Here is a 23406-nt window from a genome sequence, read left to right as displayed (position 1 = left end):
AAAATGCAAGAACAGCCATCCGGCAACAGTTTCAATATCTCTGTTCCCCAGAAACCCGATCTACCCCCCTCCGAGTTCGGTTCTCCCTCCCCCACCCCCCTTTCCCCACTCCCAGCCCCTGCACAAACCCCTGCTCTCCCCCAGAGGCCCCCTGTCTCCAACCCGGACACTTCTGCCCTGAATTCCCGGAATCCCACCCTCCCCCCTGCTTCCACAAGTTATAATACCGTGTCTCACAACCTTTGTGCCCGCCTTGGTACCCCTGAGACGCGCCCGGTAACTTCCCCGGACCATAATGGCGGACACCACGTGGCAATGCCGGTTTCCTCGCCTTCCCATAATCCCTTTCGCTCTCCCAACAACCCATTCTGCTCGGAGCACCCCTCCCCCGAAACCCGCCCTCCCGCCCTTCCCCCGTCTCCTCCTCCGGCCCCTCCTCCGGCTCCTCCCGCCCCGGCCCCGGCCGCCCCTCCTGCCCTGGCCCCGGCCGCCCCCGCCCCCTCAGAGCTCTGCCCGCCCGCCGCGGGCTCCCTCCGCCCCCCCCACGGCCCGCCCTCCGGCGCTCAGGACAGTGTGATAAGAGACGCTGTCGCTGGGAGTCAGAACCCGGAAACAGGACAGCTCTTTTCTGTTGCCCCTGTCTCATATATTCCAGATGCCACCGGGGCATTCCAGCCAAATTATAGCCCCCTTTCTGTTGATTCTGTTAAAGAACTAGCCAAAGCCCAAAAAGATTTTGGGAGATCAAGTGAATATTTTAGAGGGCTCCTTAAAGCTACATTATTCGCTCACATTTTAACCCCTGCTGATATAAAACACCTTTTTTCCTGCCTGTTATCCTCTTCTGAATATCTCTTGTGGGAAGTTGCATGGCAAAAAGGATTGAGAGCAATTTTACCAGCTCTGTGGGCTGATGAAGCTACTGCTCGTGATGTTTATGGTAATATGTTATCCCTCGATCATCTCTGTGGACAGGGAGGATGGGAAAACGCCGTGACCCAGGCAGAAAGCATTCCCACAAGGGCTTTCAGAGAAGGTGCTAGAGCAGCTGAGAAAGCTTTCTTTGGGCTCCGTCCTAGTATTCCAATTGAAAATTATTTGAAAATAACACAATCTCCATCTGAGTCCTTTTTGAGTTTTGTGGAAAGGTTGAGAAAAGCTGTTGAATTGCAAGTTCAGAATGAAGGAGCCAGGATGGAAATCCTCACCGAAATTGCTAAAGAAAATGCCAATGAGAAGTGCAAAGCTGCTATCCTCAGCCTGCCTCTTGACCCAACGCCTACGCTGCAGGCCATGCTTGAAGTGTGTGAGAGGAAAGTTACCATCACCCTCGCTGACCACGACGAGAGACCAAAACCACAGAGGAGGATTGCTGCAGTGGAAACCCCTGAGCCACCATTTACCAGCCAGCTCCAGCATGTCGCGATGCCACAAGAGAGAATCTCCAGCTCTAATAGACCTTGCCATCTTTGTGGGAAGTTGGGGCATTGGATGCCTGGCTGCCCTCTGAAAAAGCAGTTTTTAGATTTTAAATACAATATGCTTAAAAACCAGAATTCCCCAAAGGACCACCTCTCAAAAAACTGAGTAAAGAGCGCTCCTTTCCCCAGCGCTATGACAAAAATAGGGTGGGCTCAATTCAAGTACGGGGGAGGGAAAAGAAATCTAGTGTAAAAGATGTATCGGTGCCAAGCGAGGCACTGGCTTTGAACAAAACAGAACATTCATTTCATTGGAATAATCCCAGACCAATTTTAACCACTGACTCTTCACATAATCCTTACAGGCTGGCGTTGACCGAACCTCTTCATCTCAGAGACACTAACTGGCATTTCATATCTGTTAACCCTGAACAACCAGGTACTTGGACACAGCTTTGCCAGAAGCGTCACAGTAAGTATGTCGTCCTTGGGGACACAAAACACACACCCCAAGAAATTATTATTCCTCCGGGTCTCATATCATCAGACCCGAAACAATTTGTCATATGGCTTCACTGTACTCATCCACCCGTGTACTTGCCCAAAGGCCAAATCATAGCCCAAGCCATCCCAGTACCTGAGCCTCCATGGGACCAGGAGCAAGCAAACACCCTCAGAGGTAAACTCCATCCCAATGTCTGCTGGACTCAGGTATTGGGAAAAGAAAAACCCAAGCTATCATGTGGGTTACACCGTGGTGGTGAGTACAAGTCCATACAAGGACTTCTAGATACTGGAGCAGATGTCACGATTATTCCATCTAAAGAGTGGCCATCACACTGGGAATTGCAAAATGTAGCAGGACACGTGCAAGGTGTAGGGGGAATTCAATTGGCAAGACAGTCAAAAAACGTTGTTCAAATTGAGGGACCCAATGGCAAAATAGCTTCCATTCGCCCATTTGTTTTAGACTACACAGAGCCCCTCTGGGGCAGAGATTTAATGGTTCAATGGGGAACCACAATTGACATCCCAGAAAACCCGCAGGTTTTTCGGGGAGCGGTCGCTGAGGTGCGCCATGCCCAAAAATTGATTTGGAAAACTGACACTCCAATAAGGGTAGTTCAGTGGCCGCTCAATAAAACCAAATTAAAGGCGCTTGAAGAACTTGTACAAGAGCAGTTAGAAAAAGGTCACATTGTGGAGACCACGTCGCCGTGGAATTCGCCTGTCTTTGTCATTAAAAAACCAAACAAAGACAAGTGGAGACTACTCCATGACCTCCGTCAAATCAACAACGTTATTGAGGACATGGGGTCCCTACAACCAGGGATGCCCTCACCAAGCATGCTTCCACAAAATTGGTCTTTAGCTGTAATTGACATCAAAGATTGTTTTTTTCACATTCCCCTACATCCTGACGATGCTCCGCGTTTTGCCTTCTCGGTTCCCACCATTAACCTGGAGGCCCCAATGAAGAGATACCATTGGACCGTCCTCCCTCAGGGACTGAAAGTGAGCCCTGTGATTTGCCAGAGGTATGTCTCTTCCCTGTTGTCTCCAGTCCGTGAAGCTGCAGGAGATTCCATCATCCTGCACTACATGGATGACATCCTGGTGTGTGCCCCAAGTGATGACATGCTTACTCACACACTTGACCTGACAATCAATGCATTGGTTGCTGCAGGGTTCGAGCTCCAAGAAGAAAAGATTCAAAAGATGCCACCTTGGAAGTACCTGGGCCTTGAAATTGGAAAGCGGACCATTGTGCCGCAAAAATTGACTATCAAACACGATATCAAAACCTTAGCGGATCTCCATCAACTTTGTGGATCCTTAAATTGGGTGAGACCTTGGCTAGGCATTTCCACCGAAGACCTAGCCCCCCTTTTCAATTTGTTAAAAGGGGGAGATGACCTTAGTGCTCCTAGGACCCTCACCCAGGAAGCGAAAACCGCACTGGAGAAAGTTCAGGAAATCATGTCTACTAGACAGGCCCACAGGTGCCAGCAGGGTCTCCCCTTCAAATTTATCATCTTAGGCAAACTGCCACATCTCCATGGTATGATTTTTCAGTGGGAAACTGTCCAGGCAAAGAAAAAGGACCAGGTCAAGAAAGATCCCCTCTTAATTATAGAGTGGGTCTTTCTCAGTCACAACAGGTCAAAAAGGATGACAATGCCACAAGAGCTGATGGCAGAATTGATCCGGAAAGCAAGGATACGGATCAGAGAATTGGCAGGGTGTGACTTTGACTGCATTTACATTTCCTTAAACCTGAAATCAGGCCATTTGTCTCAAGCAATGCTAGAGCAATTTTATCAAGAGAATGAAGCCTTGCAATTAGCCCTAGATAGCTACACAGGCCAAATTTCAATTCACAGACCGGCCCACAAAATTTTCAACTCAGATGTTCAGTTTTCATTATCACTGACAAGTATTCAGAGCAGGACACCTCTAAAAGCACTGACAGTTTTTACTGACGCGTCTGGTGCATCTCACAAGTCAGTGGTAACTTGGAAAGATCCCCAAACTCAACAGTGGGAAGCAGATATTGCCAAGGTGGAAGGATCACCCCAAATTGCTGAGTTGGCCGCTGTAGTCAGAGCTTTTGAGAAGTTTCCCGAGCCTTTAAATGTAGTTACTGATTCAGCTTATGTTGCAGGTGTAGTGTCTAGGGCAGAGAATGCTGTGCTGCAAGAAGTTTCCAACATTCCTTTATATGAATTACTTTCTAAGTTAGTAAGAATTATTTCTGGCCGAGAACACCCATTTTATGTGATGCATGTTAGGTCACACACAGACCTGCCGGGGTTCATTGCAGAAGGTAACCGGAAAGCTGATGCCCTTGCGGCTACAGCCAAGATGGCCCCGCTCCCAGAGGTATTCCAACAAGCAAAGATCAGTCATCAATTTTTTCATCAGAATGCACCTGCCTTGGTCCGACAATTCCACCTGAAGCACAAACAAGCCCAGGCCATCGTAGCCACCTGCCCTTCTTGTCAAAATCAGTCACTACCTACCTTAAGTGCAGGTGCAAACCCTAGGGGCTTGCAGAGCTGCGAAGTGTGGCAGACAGATGTAACCCACATCCCATCATTTGGCAGATTTAAATATGTCCACGTCTCCGTGGACACCTTTTCTGGTGCCATCTATGCTTCTGCCCACACAGGGGAGAAAGCCAGTGAGGTAAAGAAGCATTTCATGCAAGCCTTTTCCACATTAGGAATCCCTAAGGTCATCAAAACAGACAATGGCCCAGCGTACAAGTCCAAAGACCTTCGGAGCTTCCTGCAGCAATGGGGAATAGAACACAAAACAGGCATCCCCTATTCCCCGACAGGCCAAGCTGTGGTGGAGAGAGCCCATCAGAATCTAAAAAAGGTTCTTCACCGGCAACGTGAAGTGGTGAAAACAGAGACCCCTCAAATCCAGCTGTCCAAAGCGCTGTTCACACTGAACTTTTTGAACTGTACCTTTGAAAACCTTAACCCACCTATTGTAAGACATTTTAACGAGAACAGTCAGCACAAATTAAAAGTCCGTCCGCCAGTCCTCATAAAGGACCCTGAAACTTGGAAAATAGAGGGGCCCCATGAGCTCGTAGTCTGGGGTAGGGGATATGCGTGCGTATCCACTCCCTCAGGCTTGAGATGGATCCCCTCCAGGTGGGTGAGACCGTACATTCCTAAGGTGTCAAAGGACAAAGCTGCAACACAGGTAGCCAGTGCCTGCTGGAGGAGGAAGCGCCGTCAGACTCTTTAAAGTTAAATTGTTGTTACCTGGACCTCATCCCTAACATTTTTTATTTTCAGTTTTAGTGTTTTCCTTTGATCTGAACTCAGCCCTGGTGTCATCAGAATGAGCCCCATCCTTCCGTTGCTTCTGTTGACAGCCGTCCATCCAGGTCAGATGTGGATCGTTCCACAACCCCAAGCAAATGTGTGGACCACTCTCGCCAGAGTCCTCAACCAAGACCACATTTGCCTGTCAACCTCTTCTGTGTCTGACCCGATGTCCACTTGCCTTGTGGGGATCCCATCTAAATATGATGAATTTCCGCCAACATTAGCTGCTCCCCTTCCCCCAGTATATAATCCGTTATCCCCTTGGTCAAAATTAATTGATAGACAAGCAGTAGCAGAAAAAGAACCCCAAGAATTTGAACTCCTTGGTTCTGCCAAGGCATTCTATTGTGTTCAGTTTACGTTTACACCAAAAGATCAAGTAGATTTGTACCATGAAGTCAAACAGTTTAAAGTGAACTATACAGCAAAAATTTGGTGTAAGAAAATTTCCCAAGTAGGAATACCTTCTACCCCTGATAATAAGCCCCGTGCCCTTCCTAAGGGGTTTTTCCTCATTTGCGGGGACAGGGCATGGGCAGGCATCCCCTCTCGTCTAATCGGAGGTCCATGCACCATTGGAAAGCTGAGCCTGTTTACACCCAACAAAACCCAAATCATGGATTGGCGAACCAAAACCAACACCCGCAATTCGGCCCGCAAAAAGAGAGATTTAAGGAATCTGGACCCAAATTGCGATTCTGAAATTGTACATTGGTCCAAACCAAAAGGAGTTGCGATCACCGTGTTTTTGCCATGGGTGTCTGCAGCTAAAGCTCTAGGCGAACTATCACATCTAGAGTGTTGGGTTGCTAAACAGGCCAATATTACATCAGCTGCACTTTCAGACCTCCTGGCAGACGATGAAACAACAAGGCAAGCCACCCTACAAAATCGGGCTGCAATTGATTTTCTCCTCTTGCTACATAATCATCGTTGTGAGGAGTTTGAAGGTCTCTGTTGCCTGAATCTGTCATCCAAAGCTGAAAATGTCCACAAAATCATCGGGAAGATGCAACAAATGGTCCAAGACATCAAGCAAGAAACAGCGGACTGGATGGATGGACTCTTTCAGGGATGGGGACTCTCGGGCTGGGTCAAATCCATTTTGAAATCTGTATTTTTAGTTTTGCTTGTTCTTCTTGTTATTTTGATCAGTTTTGGGATCATCAAGAGCATTGTGACCAAACTGATCTCGAAAGCTATTTCCCCTTTAGAGGTCAATCAGGTGACTGTTCCCACCTCTTCTGAGGAAGAGACAGAAACCTCTGCAGAATTTACAAAACAGCCTTGGTTTGCTGATGCTTGATAGCACTCCGAGCTGAAATTTAATGTTTAGGTGCCTCTTCCTTTTTTATTTAAACGAAAAGAGGGAGATGTTGTAGTGCGTTCTTATATTTTGTAATACCTTGAAGTAGTTGGTTTTGTATTCCCATGTTTTTCCCAAATGGTTTATCTCAGACTGTACCCCCCCCCCTCCTTTTCCCTGTACTTGTGTTATCCCTTTCCCGGATAAGATCTCCAAAACCCCCACCCTGGCTCTCTGCCAGTCACCTCGACATCCCAGCCCCCTACCTAGAAGTTTCGGTCCAAGTTGTCGAGTGATTAGCCAGGGGCCAAGGGTCAACCCCCCAAGTCCTGCCCCATACGCTGCTTTGTATGTCTGTCCCCCCAGCACCCATCCCCCAGAGATACCTATTGGTCAGTAGGATTTTATCTATGTTAGCTTCCTCCCCCCTTTAAATGTAAGCTCCAAACGTCCCCCAGTGCTCTCGGCAGGAGGAACCCCCTGAGGTATAGGAGCTCCCTCGGGACTCCTTAATAAAACCTTGGAATACCCCCTGCTGGGAGTCGGCCCCTTTCCTCTTCCACCGACGTCTCGGTCGTCTCTGCTGCAGCAAAGGCAACCAGCCTGAGTGCCCTCAGCACCCTCGGGGCACAGAGAGTGTCTCCCCGCAGTCGGCCGTGGTGGGGCTGCACCCCCCACTCTCTGCCGACCCGGGTAAGGCCCAGGGACATTGAGGGACTTGCAGAGAGACCGGGACACCCCATACTGGAGTAGGGAAAGGGTGAGGAAAAAGCAGCAATAGAGTGGAAGCATTATGAACTAATTGCAACCTTCAGTCCCTGATTTTCTGAGCTGCTCACGGAAAGAAGAAAGAATAATTGGGAGTAAAGTTGAATATAGAAAGATGGGAGAAGTGAGGGCAAGGTGTTTCTATAGTAGTTCTTACTTCTCATTATCCTGCTCTGCTTAATTGACAATAAATTAAATAAATTTCACTAAGTCAAGTTTTGTCAGCTCTTGACTGTAACGGGTACATGAATGAGACATGACCTGTCTCAATCTCAGTCCATGGAGTTTTTAATCTTATTTTTCTCTTCCATCTTGCTGAGAAAGGGAAGTGATAGAGTGACTTGTGTTCCTGGCAGCCAGCAAAGGTCAACCCACACATTCATTAGAAGCAGTAAAACACTATTAGTCAACAACTATCATGCATGAAATAAAACTAAGTAAACATCACCTAAACAGGACAGAGTAGCCCACCTCAATGTCTTTTAATGAACCAGAGCACATTTTTCAATATCCTTCCAACATTATTCATCAGTGAGGCTGTTTTTCTCTTCCCTCAGTGATGGAGTATCAAGCCTTTCTTTCCTATATTAAGTCAGTCTTCTCATTATCTTAAATTAAAGCAAGTGTTGAGATAACTTGGGGGTTTTTTTTAAAGAAAAGGTAGCTTTTAAAGGCACAAGCTCATGTGCAGAAAAAACCTGCAGAATGAACATCTAGCAAATTCCTGAGTGTCAGTCAATTCACTTTAAAGCCTACACTGAAAAGAAGTCCTTTTGACTTAGAAAAGGGAAGTATTTACTGATACACTGTAGTAAGCACATCCTGGAACTTAGCAGGAACCTCCCAGTTTAATATTAATTGTACTAAAATACCACAAATTACTGAGATGGAAATAAATACTAACATTTTTACTAAAATAATATGAGCTATTAGGTTATATTATCCTCTAAACACTGTGAACTGGTAGTTGAGATACAGGCAGAGGCTTGAAATACAGCCGGCATTTTGAGAGCAATGGTCTTGTTCTCAGATAAGCAAAGCGAGCATAGCAAATTTGCAATTAAAACAGATAACTTCCTATATGCATGTGGAAGATGTTCTAATCTGCTAACAATTAACAGTATTATCACAAGCATGAAACTGTGACATTCTCTACAGGCAAATTCCAGTATTTACTGCACATTACTGTCTTCTGCTGAAGTTGCTTTGTTTTTTTTTTTTCCCTAAAGATTCTAGCATAGACCGTACAGCAGGTACTCAGTATCTCACAGGAGAGGATTTTATTTACAAAAGGCACACTTCTTCACTACAGCAACAAAAAACTCAGCTCCATGTTCTCTTCAAAAAGCTTGGCACTATGAGATCCTCATGGTGATCTTGATGACTACCTCAAACACCACCTACAAGCTCAGACATAGGTAATGACTATCCCCCTCAGCTGTAGGCTAATATCCATCCCCTTTAATCCAACTTTTCCAAATTCAGCAGTCAATTTAAGCTTTAGCATATTAAGCAAGTCTCTCCCTCATGAAACAGCTCATTCTGTTTACACTACAAGAAGTGAGAGTCAGACAGTGGTGCATTATTTTCTCAATTTCTGCTAATATGGATACTACCAGTACCACCAGAGATAGAATTCAAACGATATTTTTTAAGGAAACAAACCCGACTTCTTAATATATTTTTCTTCAGTTACAATATCAAAACTACCTGCACCAGAGTAAGTCTCTCTCTGACAGAGGCAGTATTAATCATTCTTCATCTGTCTGCTTATGCAAATAAATTACCTATTCCTGTGGCTGAAGCAGAAACTTACAGGACTTTCCTGTGTTTTTTTGAAAGGATAGATATGTTTGTACAGAGTATGATGAGGTGAGAGATGTGAACCATGCTACTCATATATAAAAATTCAGAACAAAAATGTAGCTCACAATGCAAGCAACACATTATTCCTCAATTGCTCTCCTGGAAGTGAAAAAGAGGGAAACCTCTTTGAACCCTCCCACCACCCACTCTCACCCTATGCATCTCCCCCAAAGCAGCCTGCTGAAACTGGCTTCAAACATCTACTCACAACTGCTTTCCTCCCTTGCAACTTACGAAGCTGCAACTTACCAAAGCTTTTACCACTGAGGAATCACAGGATTTCCCAACTTTTGCCTTATTCATATTTATTTCACAGCTCAATACACACTCCAGGAGTATTAAATTCACTTGTTCTGTCTGGATGATTCAGACACAGGAGAAGTACTCCTACCTGTTATTGTCCATAGGAACAGGCAGAGTACACCAGGTCCAAATGCCATGCTGCACCAAGAAGGCAGTGACAACCGCTTTTCCAGCCAGTGGTGTGGGAATGATAGGTCTTAATGCTGGGGTTTTTTTCTAATATTGTTTAGTGCCCTGCTGTGGCCATCAAGCACTGAAACAGACAGCACAGGAAAAATTAGATCAGATTAGAATTAGAATTAGAATTAGAATTAATTAGAATGTCACAGTTAAAGAAAATAGACAGGTGACATGCAGGCTTTATCATTACTTCCTGACTTCTCGATGGATGACATAGTAGATCAGGCATGCTGAAGATACAGAACAAATTACCTACCTGGAAATCTCTTTCTCGAGATACAGAAACACCCCAGAAATATTTGCACTCTTGGCCTCCAGTACCTCAAACCCCACAAATTCTCTGTCTGCAGTTATCCAGACCCTGGTTTAGCTGTGACTTTAAACTAGCAGGTAATTTTAACCAAGGAATCACAGACAGCATTCTCCATGCTAAAATCCATGCAGTGTTAAGTCAGCTTTTGAGTGCTCAAGCTATTCTTTTCCAGCTATCAAGGCAATGCAAGCAGACACTACTCCAGAATTTCTAGGGAGACATTCCTTGTCAGGACACTAAATTCTCCAAGTAAGGTATCCTGAGCAACAAATAGATGTAAGGAATGAATAGTTCAAAGCAACATTACTCATGCAAGACTCATGCAACAAAAAAACCAGTTTAGCCAAACTCCCCCCACATAAAGGATCCTAAATGGATGCTTGACCAAGAAACACTTCTGTAAATGAAAACACAGGTAGTGTTTTTTTCAGCGAACAGCCCTTTTCAAGGCAGAGTATCACACATTCATTACATGACTTTCATATTTCAGCTGCCTATATCTACATGTGATAGAAATGCTGCTAACTGGCTGCTCTTGGCAGGTTCCTTGCCACACATAATTTTATATGATGAAAAACCGCCTAGGTTTTTCCCTTGCAAAAGGAAAAGTAAGTTACTTAGACAAGCCAGGGCTGACTGAACTAGATTAGAAACCCTAGCAGCTCAGCAGTTGGACTTTTGCTCTCTGAAAAGGGATCCTTTATTGGTGGCATGTGTTTAAGTCACACAAACAACTGGACTCTGATCTGCAACTTGCACTTCTGTGACTGACCACAGCTTTTGCAAAGCAAGACATGTATTTATCTCAAGACAAAAGGGACCAGTTGTTTGTTTTAGATATTAGGAGTTCTATCAAAAGCTGAGTGGATCAACTGATGGAATAAATATTTCCCCCAGTTAGAAATACTGAAAGAGTGTGGCTCACTAAAGAGTGTGGCTGCCTCCCTGAGGAAGCTGGACCAGCACAAGCCAAGTGAACACGAACAGGTCGCTTAACCCGATACAGAGTATAACAACTAAACAACTAACAAAAAAAATTTAAAAGACAGCAATGGGCTTGAGCTAGCTTCAACCCACATGTCCCATTCCTCTGACAGAGGATGCTGTGATGCTGGGATTATAGAAATCAATGAAGAGAATCATATTGGTATTCAGATAAAACTGCATATTGCCACTGCTACATTTTGCCAAGTATAATGGATTTTGCATTGTGATTTCAGCATACTCTGTATTGCTTCACTAAATCAGAAATCCCATGTCACAGTAAATATCTCCAAATAATTGTCTGATATTAGACATTGCATTATTCTTACTCTTACTAACTTTCCAAAAGCCTGATCCTTGACTTCTTGTTTTGTTCTATCCAACATAAAACAAAATCCCCTTCCTAAGGCAGCTGCCTTAGTGAGGATAAGGTGGTCTCCCAACCTATTCCATGCTGCACAATTAGAAAAATTATCTCTGATCACAAAAAAAAAAAAACCCAAAACAACAAAAACCCAAACAAACACACATTATACTGCTTCTAAGACGATGCTATTTTAATACCTGTTGTTAGATGTTCTCTCAGGAAGCAATTCCTGCCAGAGGAGCTGTGCTCCTCTGTAGCAAATTTAGTAAGGCTTGACTTGAGAAAGAGCAAAAGGTTGTTTGGATGCTTCCAGGTACTACTTCTATGATACAAAATTTTCAGCAACAGGGCCATTTTTGCTGTCTTGCATTACCTAATTGCTCTTCTGTCCTTCTATTAACTATAACCTTATTAATATACTATAATATATTCCATATACTTTAATCTTAGTTTTGTAGCAGACAAAGACCAAAAGTTCTTATGTTCTTTAAGCCAAGTCATTCTAAACAATCCACTTATGCAGCCACTGAAATAGCCACTGAGCAGGGTCAAGGTACAGGATCATTGGCAACTGAAGAGAAATGAGCACTTTTGCACAAGAGGGAAAGTGTCAGTCCTGAAGGTCCCACAACATGGAACCTTGTATTCTGATTTCACTGTAAAGGTGAAGCTAATGGAATTGCTTAATTTCACACTGAAATGAATTATGAAGATCAACACAACCCATCCACAGAATGGTTAGGGTTAGAAGGGACTTCTGTAAGATACCTTATCCACACCCCTCAGCTCAAGTGGGGTAGCCTGGAGCTGGCTTCCAAGGACCAAGTCCAGACAGATCCAGTATCTCTGAGGATGGAGACTCCACAACCTTCCTGGACAATCTGCCAGTATATGGTCACCTTCACCATGAGAAAGTCTATTTATCCAGATCTCAGTTATGCAGACTGATCTCCAGCTGAAGAGAGATGGCTTCTTAAGCCTTTCCTTAAGCTGAATCCAGCAGCATACACTTGCCCATGTAACACATGGCACAATGTGTCATCTAACACATTACTCAAAGTGATTATTTTTATTTGGTGCTTTATTTCAGACACTCAAACTAAACCAGAAAGATATACAGAGTGTACAATGTTTACAGGCTTCATCTTGCAATGGTTTTTGAAACATTCCTGTGGATTTTGAGAAAAAACAGAGTAGCAGAAGTATGCTATGTTCCTACTAAATATCCCCATCTTATTAGCACAAACCCCAAATACTTCATCCTTGAGAGACAGAAGAGATTATTATGGTAAGATCACAATTTCACATACAGACTTTTTCTTGTTTCTATAGAAATCCTTCTAGATTTGGAAAAGTTGTTAGCCACAAAAAAATCACAATTTGCAGAAGAACTTACTACTGCAGATAAAGGTTTCTGAGATACTGTGCATTTGCTGTAACCTTCACCCATTCCCAGAAACAGCTAAATGGACCAGATGCCTAAGAGAGACTTTTAGTTCTTTAGCCTAAGGAAAAATGCATCAGGCTTGGTATCAGAACATCACAAGGTAAAAATTAACCACAACCAGAGGCAGAAAAATATTTTATTTATTTAACAGGCCTTTTCCTCTGCAAGGCCAACTCTACAATCTCACTGCCACTAAAAAGAGACAAGTAGCAGCTTCTTTTTACCATAGAACAGTTCCCTGAGGAGTCCACATGACAGCAACACTTACATGATAGTCCACATTTTAGCAACACTAAGAAAAATACTGAGAGATGGTGCAAATGATCCAGACTTTTTCAATGTTACTTGTCCCGGATTCAGAAACAAAAGTTCCTGAAGCAAAGGGTCATAGATTTGGTTGTTTGTTTTGGTTTGGGTGTTTTGTTTGTTTGTTTGTTTGTAATTTTGTTTGATTTGGTTTATGTTGTGTTTGTTTGTTTGTGATTTTTTTAATAGTTTTGGGTTTTTTGGGTTTGTTTTGGCTTTTTTTTTGTTTTTTAATTTATATTAAAAAAACATGACTTAACAAAGCTGCAAAATGGTAGACTTTGTACCACATGTACAATCTTCACTGAATCCTGATGGGACACACCATGTGAGTATACAGTGAATGCACAAAAGCAGCACTGTGTCCTCCCATGCTCCATTGTGGCTCCACATCTATTGATGTTTAATATCCACATAATAAAAGAGCTCACATTCACTGCAACACTAGCTTGTGCTTCCTGATATTAGGATCAAGCTCAGACACAAAGCATACCCAGTCACAATTCAGTGCACAGCTTCTGACCCACAAATGAGAACAAAGCTACCAGACACTGTGTGCCTTCTTAAACTGTTAAAACAGTAAACAGTGCTGCAGTGTGTGCATGCAATGCTCCTCTTATCTTCCCCATGATACTTTTCTGTTCCACACAAGTGCAAGTTTCATCACACAAACACAAGACACATTAAAATTTAAGGTGGCCAGCCCTGAGATCCCAGCAATTAAAAATAACTAAGGCCACAAGATTATTTTGCTAGCTGAATCTCTATCCTTCACATATAACACAAAGCCTGCTATTTTTATAACAATACAAGCAGACAGCATTGCTGGTAATTATTTTGACATTTCTTGGCTCTTAAAAGTTCAAGTCTGACTTGCACTCTTAGCTAGAAGAGGGATGGCAACCTTGAGCAGCAGGTATGGTCAAAACAGGTATGTATTATACATATATTGCCTTACTCTGAAAACTGTGTTTTTCTGTTGCAGCTGGCAGCTTTTGGCAGGGCTCAAGGCAACAGGATAAGAGAAAAGTCTGCACTGATCCCTCTATACAAACATTTTGACTCCATGACCTTTTAAACATTTGCAGCTGCTGATCAGGACCACATCTTTTACTAGCTAACACACAAACTACAACAGATTTCCAAGGAAAGGAATTACTTCCATATTCCTCTTCTCCTCCACATCAAATCTCACTCTGCATTTTGGTTCACCTTAACTTTAAGGCAGACTCAAGTAATTTTCTCCCACAGAGAGAGAAAGGGGTCAGCAATGCAGAACTATATTGCCACCTCCTACACATAATTAGGCCAGGGCCATTAGCAGTAAGAATGTGTACAGACTGAATTACCTGTGTCTGGGAATACATTCAAATCCTCCAGCTGTGAAACTGCAAAGAGAGCATAAGGTAGTATGCAGGTGCTCCACAGAAGGTGTAGCAGAATCCCTGCATGCCAACAAAATCAGAGACAGGGACAAATGGTGCCATGAAGGCAGTCAGAGAACACTGCCTGGCAGCAGAAACCTCCCGGAGAATGAGGGGCCTGAACGCTGGGCCCAGCCACACTGGCATCAGTGAGAAAGGCAGGCAGAAGGTCCTTGCCTCCTTGCCCTTATGGTCACTAGCACAGCTAGGGAACATGCCAAAAGAAATACTGAAACAGCATCTGAAACTCAAGCCACAGTAAAGCAAATCCCTATTTTTGAATTGACAGCATTTCCTTTATAAAGCAGCCTGGCTGAGTAAATGAACATATAACCACACTTAATGAAAGTGTCTATATGCATAAACACACACACATATACACACATATTTGTCAGCCTTTCTATTAAATGTAGTACAAAACAATCCTTCAGGAAATCCACCTCTCATGAAGAATTAAAAATATTTATTTTATCAGTTATGGTACCTGCATTAGTACCTGAGGCAGTTACTTCATAGCTGAGCATTGACATTGCATAAATACTGTAGAAGGAAAGAAAATTAAACTTCATGCCAGTAGCATTTGTCCCTAGTAACAGAGAGAAAAACTCAGGACATGTGCAGCCACTAGGACTTCAAACAATAACATGTGTTGCCTGAACACACATCATCAAAACTGCCACAAGTTAGGCATCTAAATAAAGGAGATAATTTTCAAGCCCTTCAGCAGATGTGGCAGGTATTGCAGAGTCATCAATGCTTATGACCTGTGCAAAGTCACCTTCCTCTCACACAATTTGCTAACAATAGGTATACCTATACTTGAAAAAAAACCCATGACTTCTGATGGAATGTTATTGCAACTGCAGGATATAACTATAATTGCAAATGTCTCTCTGCTTTATTAAGAGGGTCTCCCGCAGGTCGTGGTGAAGGCTGACATTAGATTGGTATTACATCCCAACTCTGTATCAATTTCCTCAGTCAGGTCCAGGGCACAAACAGCAAGGTGATGGTGACAGAACAACAAACTGAATAGCTGAATATGTTCTGCCATGTTCAGCTGGATTGGATACATGCTCAACTAGCTCCACTGGTAACCATAGCTCTGTCAACTGCTAAGTGACACCAAACAGCCAGACAAAGAGAAAAGAGCAGTGCTGCACAGAAAGAGCAATTTTATTCTACAAGATCTCAGGAAATCTTCTACAAGATTTCCTTCATTACAACTGGGGTGGAGAGTGCAAACAATAGAGGAAATCCTAAAGCTGAGAGAATTAGCAGGGGTTTATGGGGTGAAGAGACCAGGAAGAAAAAATTTTGAACCCACCAATGAATGGTGGAACTACTCTCTGCTAAGCTATAAAAACACTATAATTAGTGTCAGGATTGACATGTTTCACGATTGTTACTACTTAATTTTCAATACAGACATTTGCATAGCCCTGAGGTCAGAGAACCCAGCAAGGAGGGAAGGCTAATCAAAAACTCATCCTTAAGAAAATTAATAGCACAGAGTGAGATCAGTAAACACCTGAGAGCATTTCCCTCCCCACAACAGGCCAGACATATCAAAATACCTCTCTACAGAAGGCAGTCTAACTGTTGGACAGCTCCTCTAAACCATTATACTCAGTTTCCATTTGCTTTCCACTCTCACAAGGACATAGAGGAGAGAGAGAACTGATAAGTGAGGCAATTTTCAAATATGTACTCCACAATGAAAATTAAGTGAGACCCATAAAGGGAGAGCTTGAAGGAACAAGATGGTATCTTGTGCCTTCCACAGCAGAGGCAAGACAAAGCAACCTTGCATAATCCTCTGGATTTTCATCTAGCCTGTCATTAGCCTTCCATGAAGGGTACTTTAGAATCTATCTATCTATCTATCTATCTATCTATCTATCTATCTATCTATCTATCTATCTATCTCTCTATCTAATCTTCTAGTATTTAAATACTTTTTTCCCAACAGGAAAACAGGTGACAGAAGAAAACTATCCAATGGGTGTACATAATATCAGTTTTGAGCTTTGGATAGAAAAAGCAAAACCAGATTTAGCAAACTGCCTGCAAAAGACACATACAACTGCAGAGAAGGTGGTAGAAATCTTCTTCAGTTTGCAGAATCCAAATTTGCTGCTGCCCAACTGCTGACTGAAGGCCTGTGTGACAAAGTCGTGTGGTCTCAGTAGTGTGCCATTCTGGCAGAAAGCAATTACACACAGCAGGCTGCACTGCACAGCAGGCTCCAGCTAGGTACTGAGGTATCTCTGCGCAGCTCAGGGACAATTTGCAAGTGCAGGTTGATGCTTCTGGAGAAACTTGACGAAATTAAAAGGAGAGGTGCAAGAAAGAGTCTCACATGGATAGTTTAATCTGGATCACACAAACGCAAAGAACACAAGAATGTATTTATTTTGCACTCGCTCAAGGTCAAAAATGACTATATTAAAACTATGAAAAGCTTTGCTATAGCATGGAGCTGCAACTAAGAGCAATTTTTTTCCACTTATATTCTACATCCTCAAATTAAAAGGAAAAATTAATTGATTCAAAATGCCATTATTAAATTGCAGTTCTTCGGATTTTGACAAATTTTCTTAAAGTGCCATTTTCTGAACTACAGTAATTATAGAAAAAGTCACAATCTTCAGTAGGGAAAGAAACCTCTCTCTACTGAAGAGAAAAATCCCACAATTTAAACCCACAAGATTCATAGTTTTCATAGATTGGTCAAGACTTTAAATATTGCCAGTTTTTTTCTTTAAGAAAAACTTCATGGGGCAAAGTCATGACCACATTTAAATCAGTGCTAGGATTTAGATAATCTTTTTTACGATAACTTGAACTGTTGCAATTGTTAATACTGATATTTAGTATCTAATACTTAAAAAAAAAAAAATTACTCTTCTTGTAACTTGATCTCTACCTAAGCATCAAAGCTAGTATTTCCAGACTGGTGACCAAATTTTCAAACATACTATGCAGGAACCCCAGACACTGATCTCAGAAGTGCTGAATACAGAGATGATCACACTTCAAAGGAAATGGCAGCCACCTTCTATCTTTGAAATGTAGAGGACAGCTGTCACATAAAACATGAGGGTGTCTCAAAAAAACCCAAGTTTGTAACCTCAGCCAAAGGAACACTAGCTACAGAAAGAGTTGCAAAAACATGTATGTTATTGTCCAGTGCAATTTGTTGCACTTAAATTAATGACTACATTTTACTTTGACACCCTAGCACTAATAGCACTCACAAGGCAAACACTGTGAAGAAAAACAATGCAAAACTACTACAGTAAAATTTAAGTTTTACTGTAGAAGTTCTCTCAACCCACTTCCCTTACAGGAGATTCAAGCTTTCTGATTTATGGCCTTCAGGTGATAAAGACTACCTTCATTAATGAACAAAGCACCATACAATAGAAGAAATGACAGTCTGACACTTGAAGTCAAATGGATGCACTAGGATGTTAGGTAATATTTTTTGTATCATGCTACGGTGTGATGAAACCAGACTTAGGGGTACATTTAATTTATAAAAGCTTTCCAAGCTCTTCACAGATTGATTGGCAGAGACTGGATCAAGAAATATAAGTATTAACATCAACTAAGTTAATTGACCATTTCTGAGATTAGAGTATTGAACTCAGTGACTGCCTGAGATAAAATAACACACACTGCAGGAAAAAAAGCTTGCATAAGGGGCATGGATACAACAGCAGATAGCCAGAAAAGCCCAAATCTTCCACATGAAGTACACAAACATTCTCTCCATTTGTCTTGCTATTTTATCACCTTCAAGGAAAGAGCTTTAGAGCAGTTGGATGCTGCAAATCCATTTCTAGACATGGGGAAGTCTTTTGACCCACATGACAAATGCAGGTTTTTATGCCCATTGTTAGACTGCTGCCCTGTAGAGAAAAATCTTGTCTGAAAGATTTTTTTCACTTATGTATCCTTTAAGCCATTCATTGATTTCAACCAGAGAAGAACTGATTACCAGAAGGTAATTAAATTCTCATGACTTTTGTAAAATAAGCTAGGCCAGAGAAAACAAAACTGCAATTTGAACATATTTAGGCTCAAACCTCATATAATGTGCCATCCAGTTTCCATAATTGAAAATGGCAGCTCACGTATTGCGAAATCAGTCCAGTCTGTGGAAAGAGGAAGCTACGTGGCAAAAAAATGCAGAGGTACAGGGAAAGACAATGAAAAAATCAGGTTTTGACCTCAATACACCACTTTACAGAAATTTTAATTAACTCTGCTGTTCAGGAAATCACTTGCTTGTAATAAACAGCTAAAGCACATGTGCACTCCCCTCAGATGCAAACTTCTGGAGCCCAATCTCAGATAATTGAGTATGTTTTACTTCTCTAAAATCCATCTGTATTTTACAAGGGGAACTCCTTGCAACACATAAAACAATTAACAAACTGTACAGAGAACAGATTTATCAAAGAAAATACATCAGGATAGGAAATAACCTTTGAACTGTCTCTTCATCAAGGTCAACTAGCCTGAAAACTGGCATTAGCCTTACAACATTTATATTATCACCAACTGGACTGACTCAATTCCAACCTACTCAGTAAAAAGTCACATCATGTTGAAAAATACTCAGTGGTCATACCCTGGCATAATTCAGGAAGAGATTAGATGCTTAAATGGAAAAGCAACTATATCTGCTGTTAAATTAGATTATAAATTTGTACAGAAAGATACCTTGTGACAGAAATTGAAAGCTAACAGCCTGACAGTAGGAAAGATTTCTCCCTATGGGTACAATATCCATTACAATGGTTTTTGCATTCTCCACTGTCCTGAAATTGGAGACTGCTGGATATGCAGGACTTGTTCACAGCTCTACCTTTAATCACTGGTTTTCCATTAAGGATATACCTAACATATCAAAACTAGTATACATAAACCTTTCCCACATACCTCCTTAAATGAAAGATCTGTAAGCAAATCTGTACCCCTGGTATGCGTGGAAGCCCACAGAAAGCCTTTTCCAACATTACAGAAAGTACAGCTGGGAAGGTTTAGAAAGACTCCACCTGAAACAGATATTGTGTCTTGGCACATGGGTAGGAGAGAGAATAAACTATTTTTAAAGCATTCCTGATGGAGATTTCACTAGCAGGTTCAGAAACCTGTCCACAGTAATTCCTTCGTCTCCATGCCACTGAAATTAGCAGCCTGCTCAAACAGCATCCAAAACCTAAGTGGTGAGAGGTCAACACAATGCAAAGCTGAACCAAACTACAGCATCTCCAGGTCACCAAAACTTTGTCACTTCATGCAGTTCATTAAAATCGACAGAATTACAGCTCACTGATACACAGCTAGTGAAGATGAAGCAGATTAATAGTTGCATGTGTTCTCTGTGGAACCTGAAGTTTTCATAAGTGTTACAGAAGTGTCTCTGTCCCTCTGCACAGAAGTATTCCTTCAGCCCTCCACCACAGTATTCCCCAAAGGAAATGGTGGGGAAAAACTTAAAACTGGGCAAGCAATCCCTGCGCACGCATCCTCGACAGACCACCATGATCATGATTCTACTCATCTTAAATAATGTAAAATCCAGGCTATACTGCATTCTCCACTGCCTTGTGCCTAGGGAAAAGCATCAGCCCAAGAAGCTTGTACACACCACTCTCACCTTACCTGTACCACTCAGACCTAGAACATGCTGAGCAGCTCACCTCCCATCATCTAAGCTACCAAAATGAGTATAGACAGTACCACCTATTAACTCTGGTTTTTAGAGATTCAAATTTGGCTCAACACAATGTCTAACTGTGAAATATCAACTGCAAAAGTCAAATTTTGTAAAACACAAGGATACTTACATGATACTTACATCTCTCAGAATTGTGTGGCTGAGGATCAGTCTCCAACTACAAGACATTGCAAAGGCAAAAAGAGATAGAGAACCTACCCCAAAGAGTTTAATATATCAATTCCACTATCTTGTCATGCAGTCAGTGTGAGGAACATGAGGGTGTTCCTACAGTATAAACAGATAAGGGAGGAACAGAGGGCAAAACAGTTTGCATTTCATTTTGTTCCCTCAACTATCTGACTATTCTGCAATAGGCGCCTGAAGGGGGTCAGGAGAAGGATGGAAATGTTTCCGTATAGCAACCATAATGCAGATAACATCCAAAACTGCAGTGATATAAAAATCACACATAGCACTTTCTCCTGTTTAAGCTCTGCCCTACTGCTCAGAATGCAATCTAACAAAGCATACTACATTTCACATACTACACATTAGCACCATTCTTTCTCAGCAGGCACATAAATACATGTCTGGGCTGTAGCAAAAACACACTTTGACAGAAGACTGGAGGGCAGCTTGGTGAGAGTAATATTCTTACATTCCTTGGATTTATAAATATCAATACATACACGCACACAGAGAACAACATAAAGCTATGATTGGACACAGATAAATGCACATGAACACCTAGGAAATATCCTATCAAAAATGATCCTTCATACATAAATACTTATTTTTCTACACATACATAAATAAATACATCTATCTGCCAACACGTACACACGCTTCCCCAAAGCAGCCCACTGTTGTATCTCCCCACGCTCCCGGCCTAACAGGTCGCACAGAATACACACGTTGCTTCACGCAGACGGGGGAGTCAAGGAGTGAAGGAGAACTCCCTGGAAGACCGGGTGGCTCATCGCTACCGCTGTCCCGCAGCCTTCCAGCCCGGCGTTCCCAGCTCCTTTCCCCGGAGCCCGGGCTGCGCCCCGCCGGGAGACGAGGGCGGCTGCCCAGCGCTCAGCTGGGGAGCGCCTCGCCCGGAGCACCGGCTCCGCTTTCCGCCCCTTCCCCACCCTCGCCCAGGCCGCGGCGGCGATCCCATCTCCTGGCGACCCTACCTAGCGGAGGGCAGGAGCCGGCGCCGCCCCGCCGCCCCTCCTCGCTCCCTCCCGCGGGTGCTGAGCGCCGGGAGCCGGGAGAGGGCGTGGGGCCGGGGCCGGAGCCGGGCCGGGCTGGGCAGGGCGGGAGCTGCCGCCACCTCCTCCTCCTCGCCGCTGCTGACTCAGGAGCAGGCGCCGTCCCTCACGCCGCTGCCGAGGGGCGGCCGCCGCGTTCCGCGCAGGATCGCTGCCCACAGCCCCCGCCGGGCACGCACCACCCACGGCAGTGGCAGCGGGCCGCACCTGTGGGCAGCCCTGGGCACGGCAGGGAGGGCTGGGAGGTGGCTCCGGGCGGAGAGGTGGGGTCGGTCCAGTTCCATCCCAAGAAGGAGTTGGGGGCGGGGGGGTTCCTGCTGGCAGCAAGGAGAGGAGGTGCCATCTTGAGGAGGGGGCGAGCGGGAGGCGCAGCCCCTGGGCACGGAGTCTCGCTGCCGCTGCTGTCCTCCCCGCCCGGCCGGACCGTGGTGGCACCTTCCACGGCATTGCACCCACAGGGCTTTTACTGTTCCATGGACGCGACCTGTAGGTAGAGCAGCGAGAGGTCTCCCAGGTCTGAAGACCTTCAGCAAGGGTATGAAGGTGTTGAGCCGAGAAGCTGTAGCGGGGAGGCAGCCGAGCTCTGCCTCACGCCACTTTGGGTGCCAGCGGCCGAAAGGCGACCACGGCACTGCTGCTGGTCTGCAAAGGGCCTCGAAGGTGGGATCTCGCACCCAATCCCTGAGTGCAGGTCTCCCTACTTTTGTCACCTGCTCGGCTTTTCGCTGCTCTGTTTCCACGTGCAGCGTTTTGAGGGACACTGTTACTGCTAGTAGGGGTTTCCCACGGTGGCTGCAGCAGGAGGCCAGCACCTGTCAGGCATGAGATGCACTGGGGCATGCTCCCCAGCTCACACATCCTCATTGTATCTTCCTTCTGATCCTTACCTTTCCAATCTTCTGATAACGTTGGGCTGGGGAGCCAGTGCTGCTCATCTGATAAAGTCCCACATCCTAATGGCAAATATCTCTGTTGGAAGCCTCTGCAAGAGAACCCATAGCTTATTCAGAATAGCTTTTCAACAAAATATTCATCATTTCTCTGTCTTTGATTTTGCTCTTTTCTTGTCACATTGCCATTTTCCATTTGCAGTCAGAGCATGCAGAAATGGTTTGATTGCTTCTTTGATTTTTACAGCTCCATTCCAAAATAATACACCAGTTTGATTTGGAAACAGGCGTTTTTCTACTCAACACCAAAGTCCATGTGGCATAGAGAAGTGATTTAAGTATATCCCCCTCAGCAACATTGTAGAACAAGCAATTTCATTTTTAAGTAAAATAAAATTAAAAAAGCAGTGAATTTCAGACTTGTAAAGGTTTCATGCTTTGCACCCGCCTATCAAGGTCCCAGATCCTCTGTTCTACCTGTTAGTGATGCTACTGTATTGCCAAGTTCTGCTCAGTCTTTAATGAATTGCTTGACTCGGGGTAAACAGTGTTTTGCAGGTACTACAGGATGATGAAAAAATCAAAGCATTTTAAGGATGTAAAAAGGTCATCTCTTGAGTGAACAACAGCTTTTACCTCCTCGTCTGATTCCCACCTTACCAACTGTATTCAACAATGGTCTGTTATGATATTTCCTGAAGCTACTTTATGTCTTCCTCAGTATGGGAAGGTCGTGACTCATGTGCTTGCTCTCTAAAGTAAGGAATGATATCTCAGAACTGTAATTGTGGATTGCTTTTGAATATATATGAAAGAGCCTAAAGGAGTTGTCTGTTGACATTTAAAAAAATTTTTTTTTGCTATGTTCTTGTGCCAGTTTTGATTCCACAGTTTCTGCAATTTCTGCGTGTTGGCTGTTTTGGCCAGCTTAGGGAGACCAAGTCTACTCATTTGAAGTAAAAAAGTATCATGTGAATTCCTAAAACA

At 43.5% G+C, this 23406-nt stretch overlaps 2 protein-coding genes across 5 annotated transcripts in view; one reads left to right on the top strand and one right to left on the bottom strand.

The window, feature by feature from the left end:
* KIAA0319 (KIAA0319 ortholog) overlaps nt 1–21778 on the bottom strand; it is a 65466-nt gene extending 43688 nt beyond the window's left edge. Inside the window, exons 1-3 of one of the 4 annotated variants that reach the window (XM_071450749.1) lie at nt 21452–21777; nt 20398–20445; nt 9601–9765 (exon numbers count right to left, since the gene is read on the bottom strand). In XM_071450749.1, coding sequence (XP_071306850.1) covers nt 9601–9649 — 49 coding nt within the window. In that variant the 5' untranslated portion in view covers nt 9650–9765; nt 20398–20445; nt 21452–21777. Of the gene's footprint in view, nt 1–9600; nt 9766–20397; nt 20446–21184; nt 21375–21451 lie in introns of those variants that run through there. The other 3 variants (XM_071450756.1, XM_071450744.1, XM_071450745.1) reach the window with 3 other exon arrangements.
* LOC139601592 (uncharacterized) lies at nt 669–7108 on the top strand. Its single transcript, XM_071450738.1, has 2 exons — nt 669–1893; nt 5237–7108. The coding sequence occupies exon 2, from the start codon at nt 5283–5285 to the stop codon at nt 6573–6575; it is 1293 nt and encodes a 430-aa protein (XP_071306839.1). The 5' UTR covers nt 669–1893; nt 5237–5282; the 3' UTR covers nt 6576–7108.
* Nucleotides 21779–23406: the final 1628 nt, after the last annotated feature.

Source organism: Agelaius tricolor, unplaced genomic scaffold, assembly GCF_023055355.1.
Source record: "Agelaius tricolor isolate 1412-34295 unplaced genomic scaffold, bAgeTri1.0.p SCAF_2, whole genome shotgun sequence".
Classification (NCBI taxonomy): domain Eukaryota; kingdom Metazoa; phylum Chordata; class Aves; order Passeriformes; family Icteridae; genus Agelaius; species Agelaius tricolor.
This window is presented reverse-complemented; position numbering and strand designations above follow the sequence as displayed.

Bases quoted from the DNA above. Each gene is read 5' to 3' on its own strand.
- LOC139601592 (XM_071450738.1), top strand. From the start codon at position 5,283: ATGAGCCCCATCCTTCCGTTGCTTCTGTTGACAGCCGTCCATCCAGGT.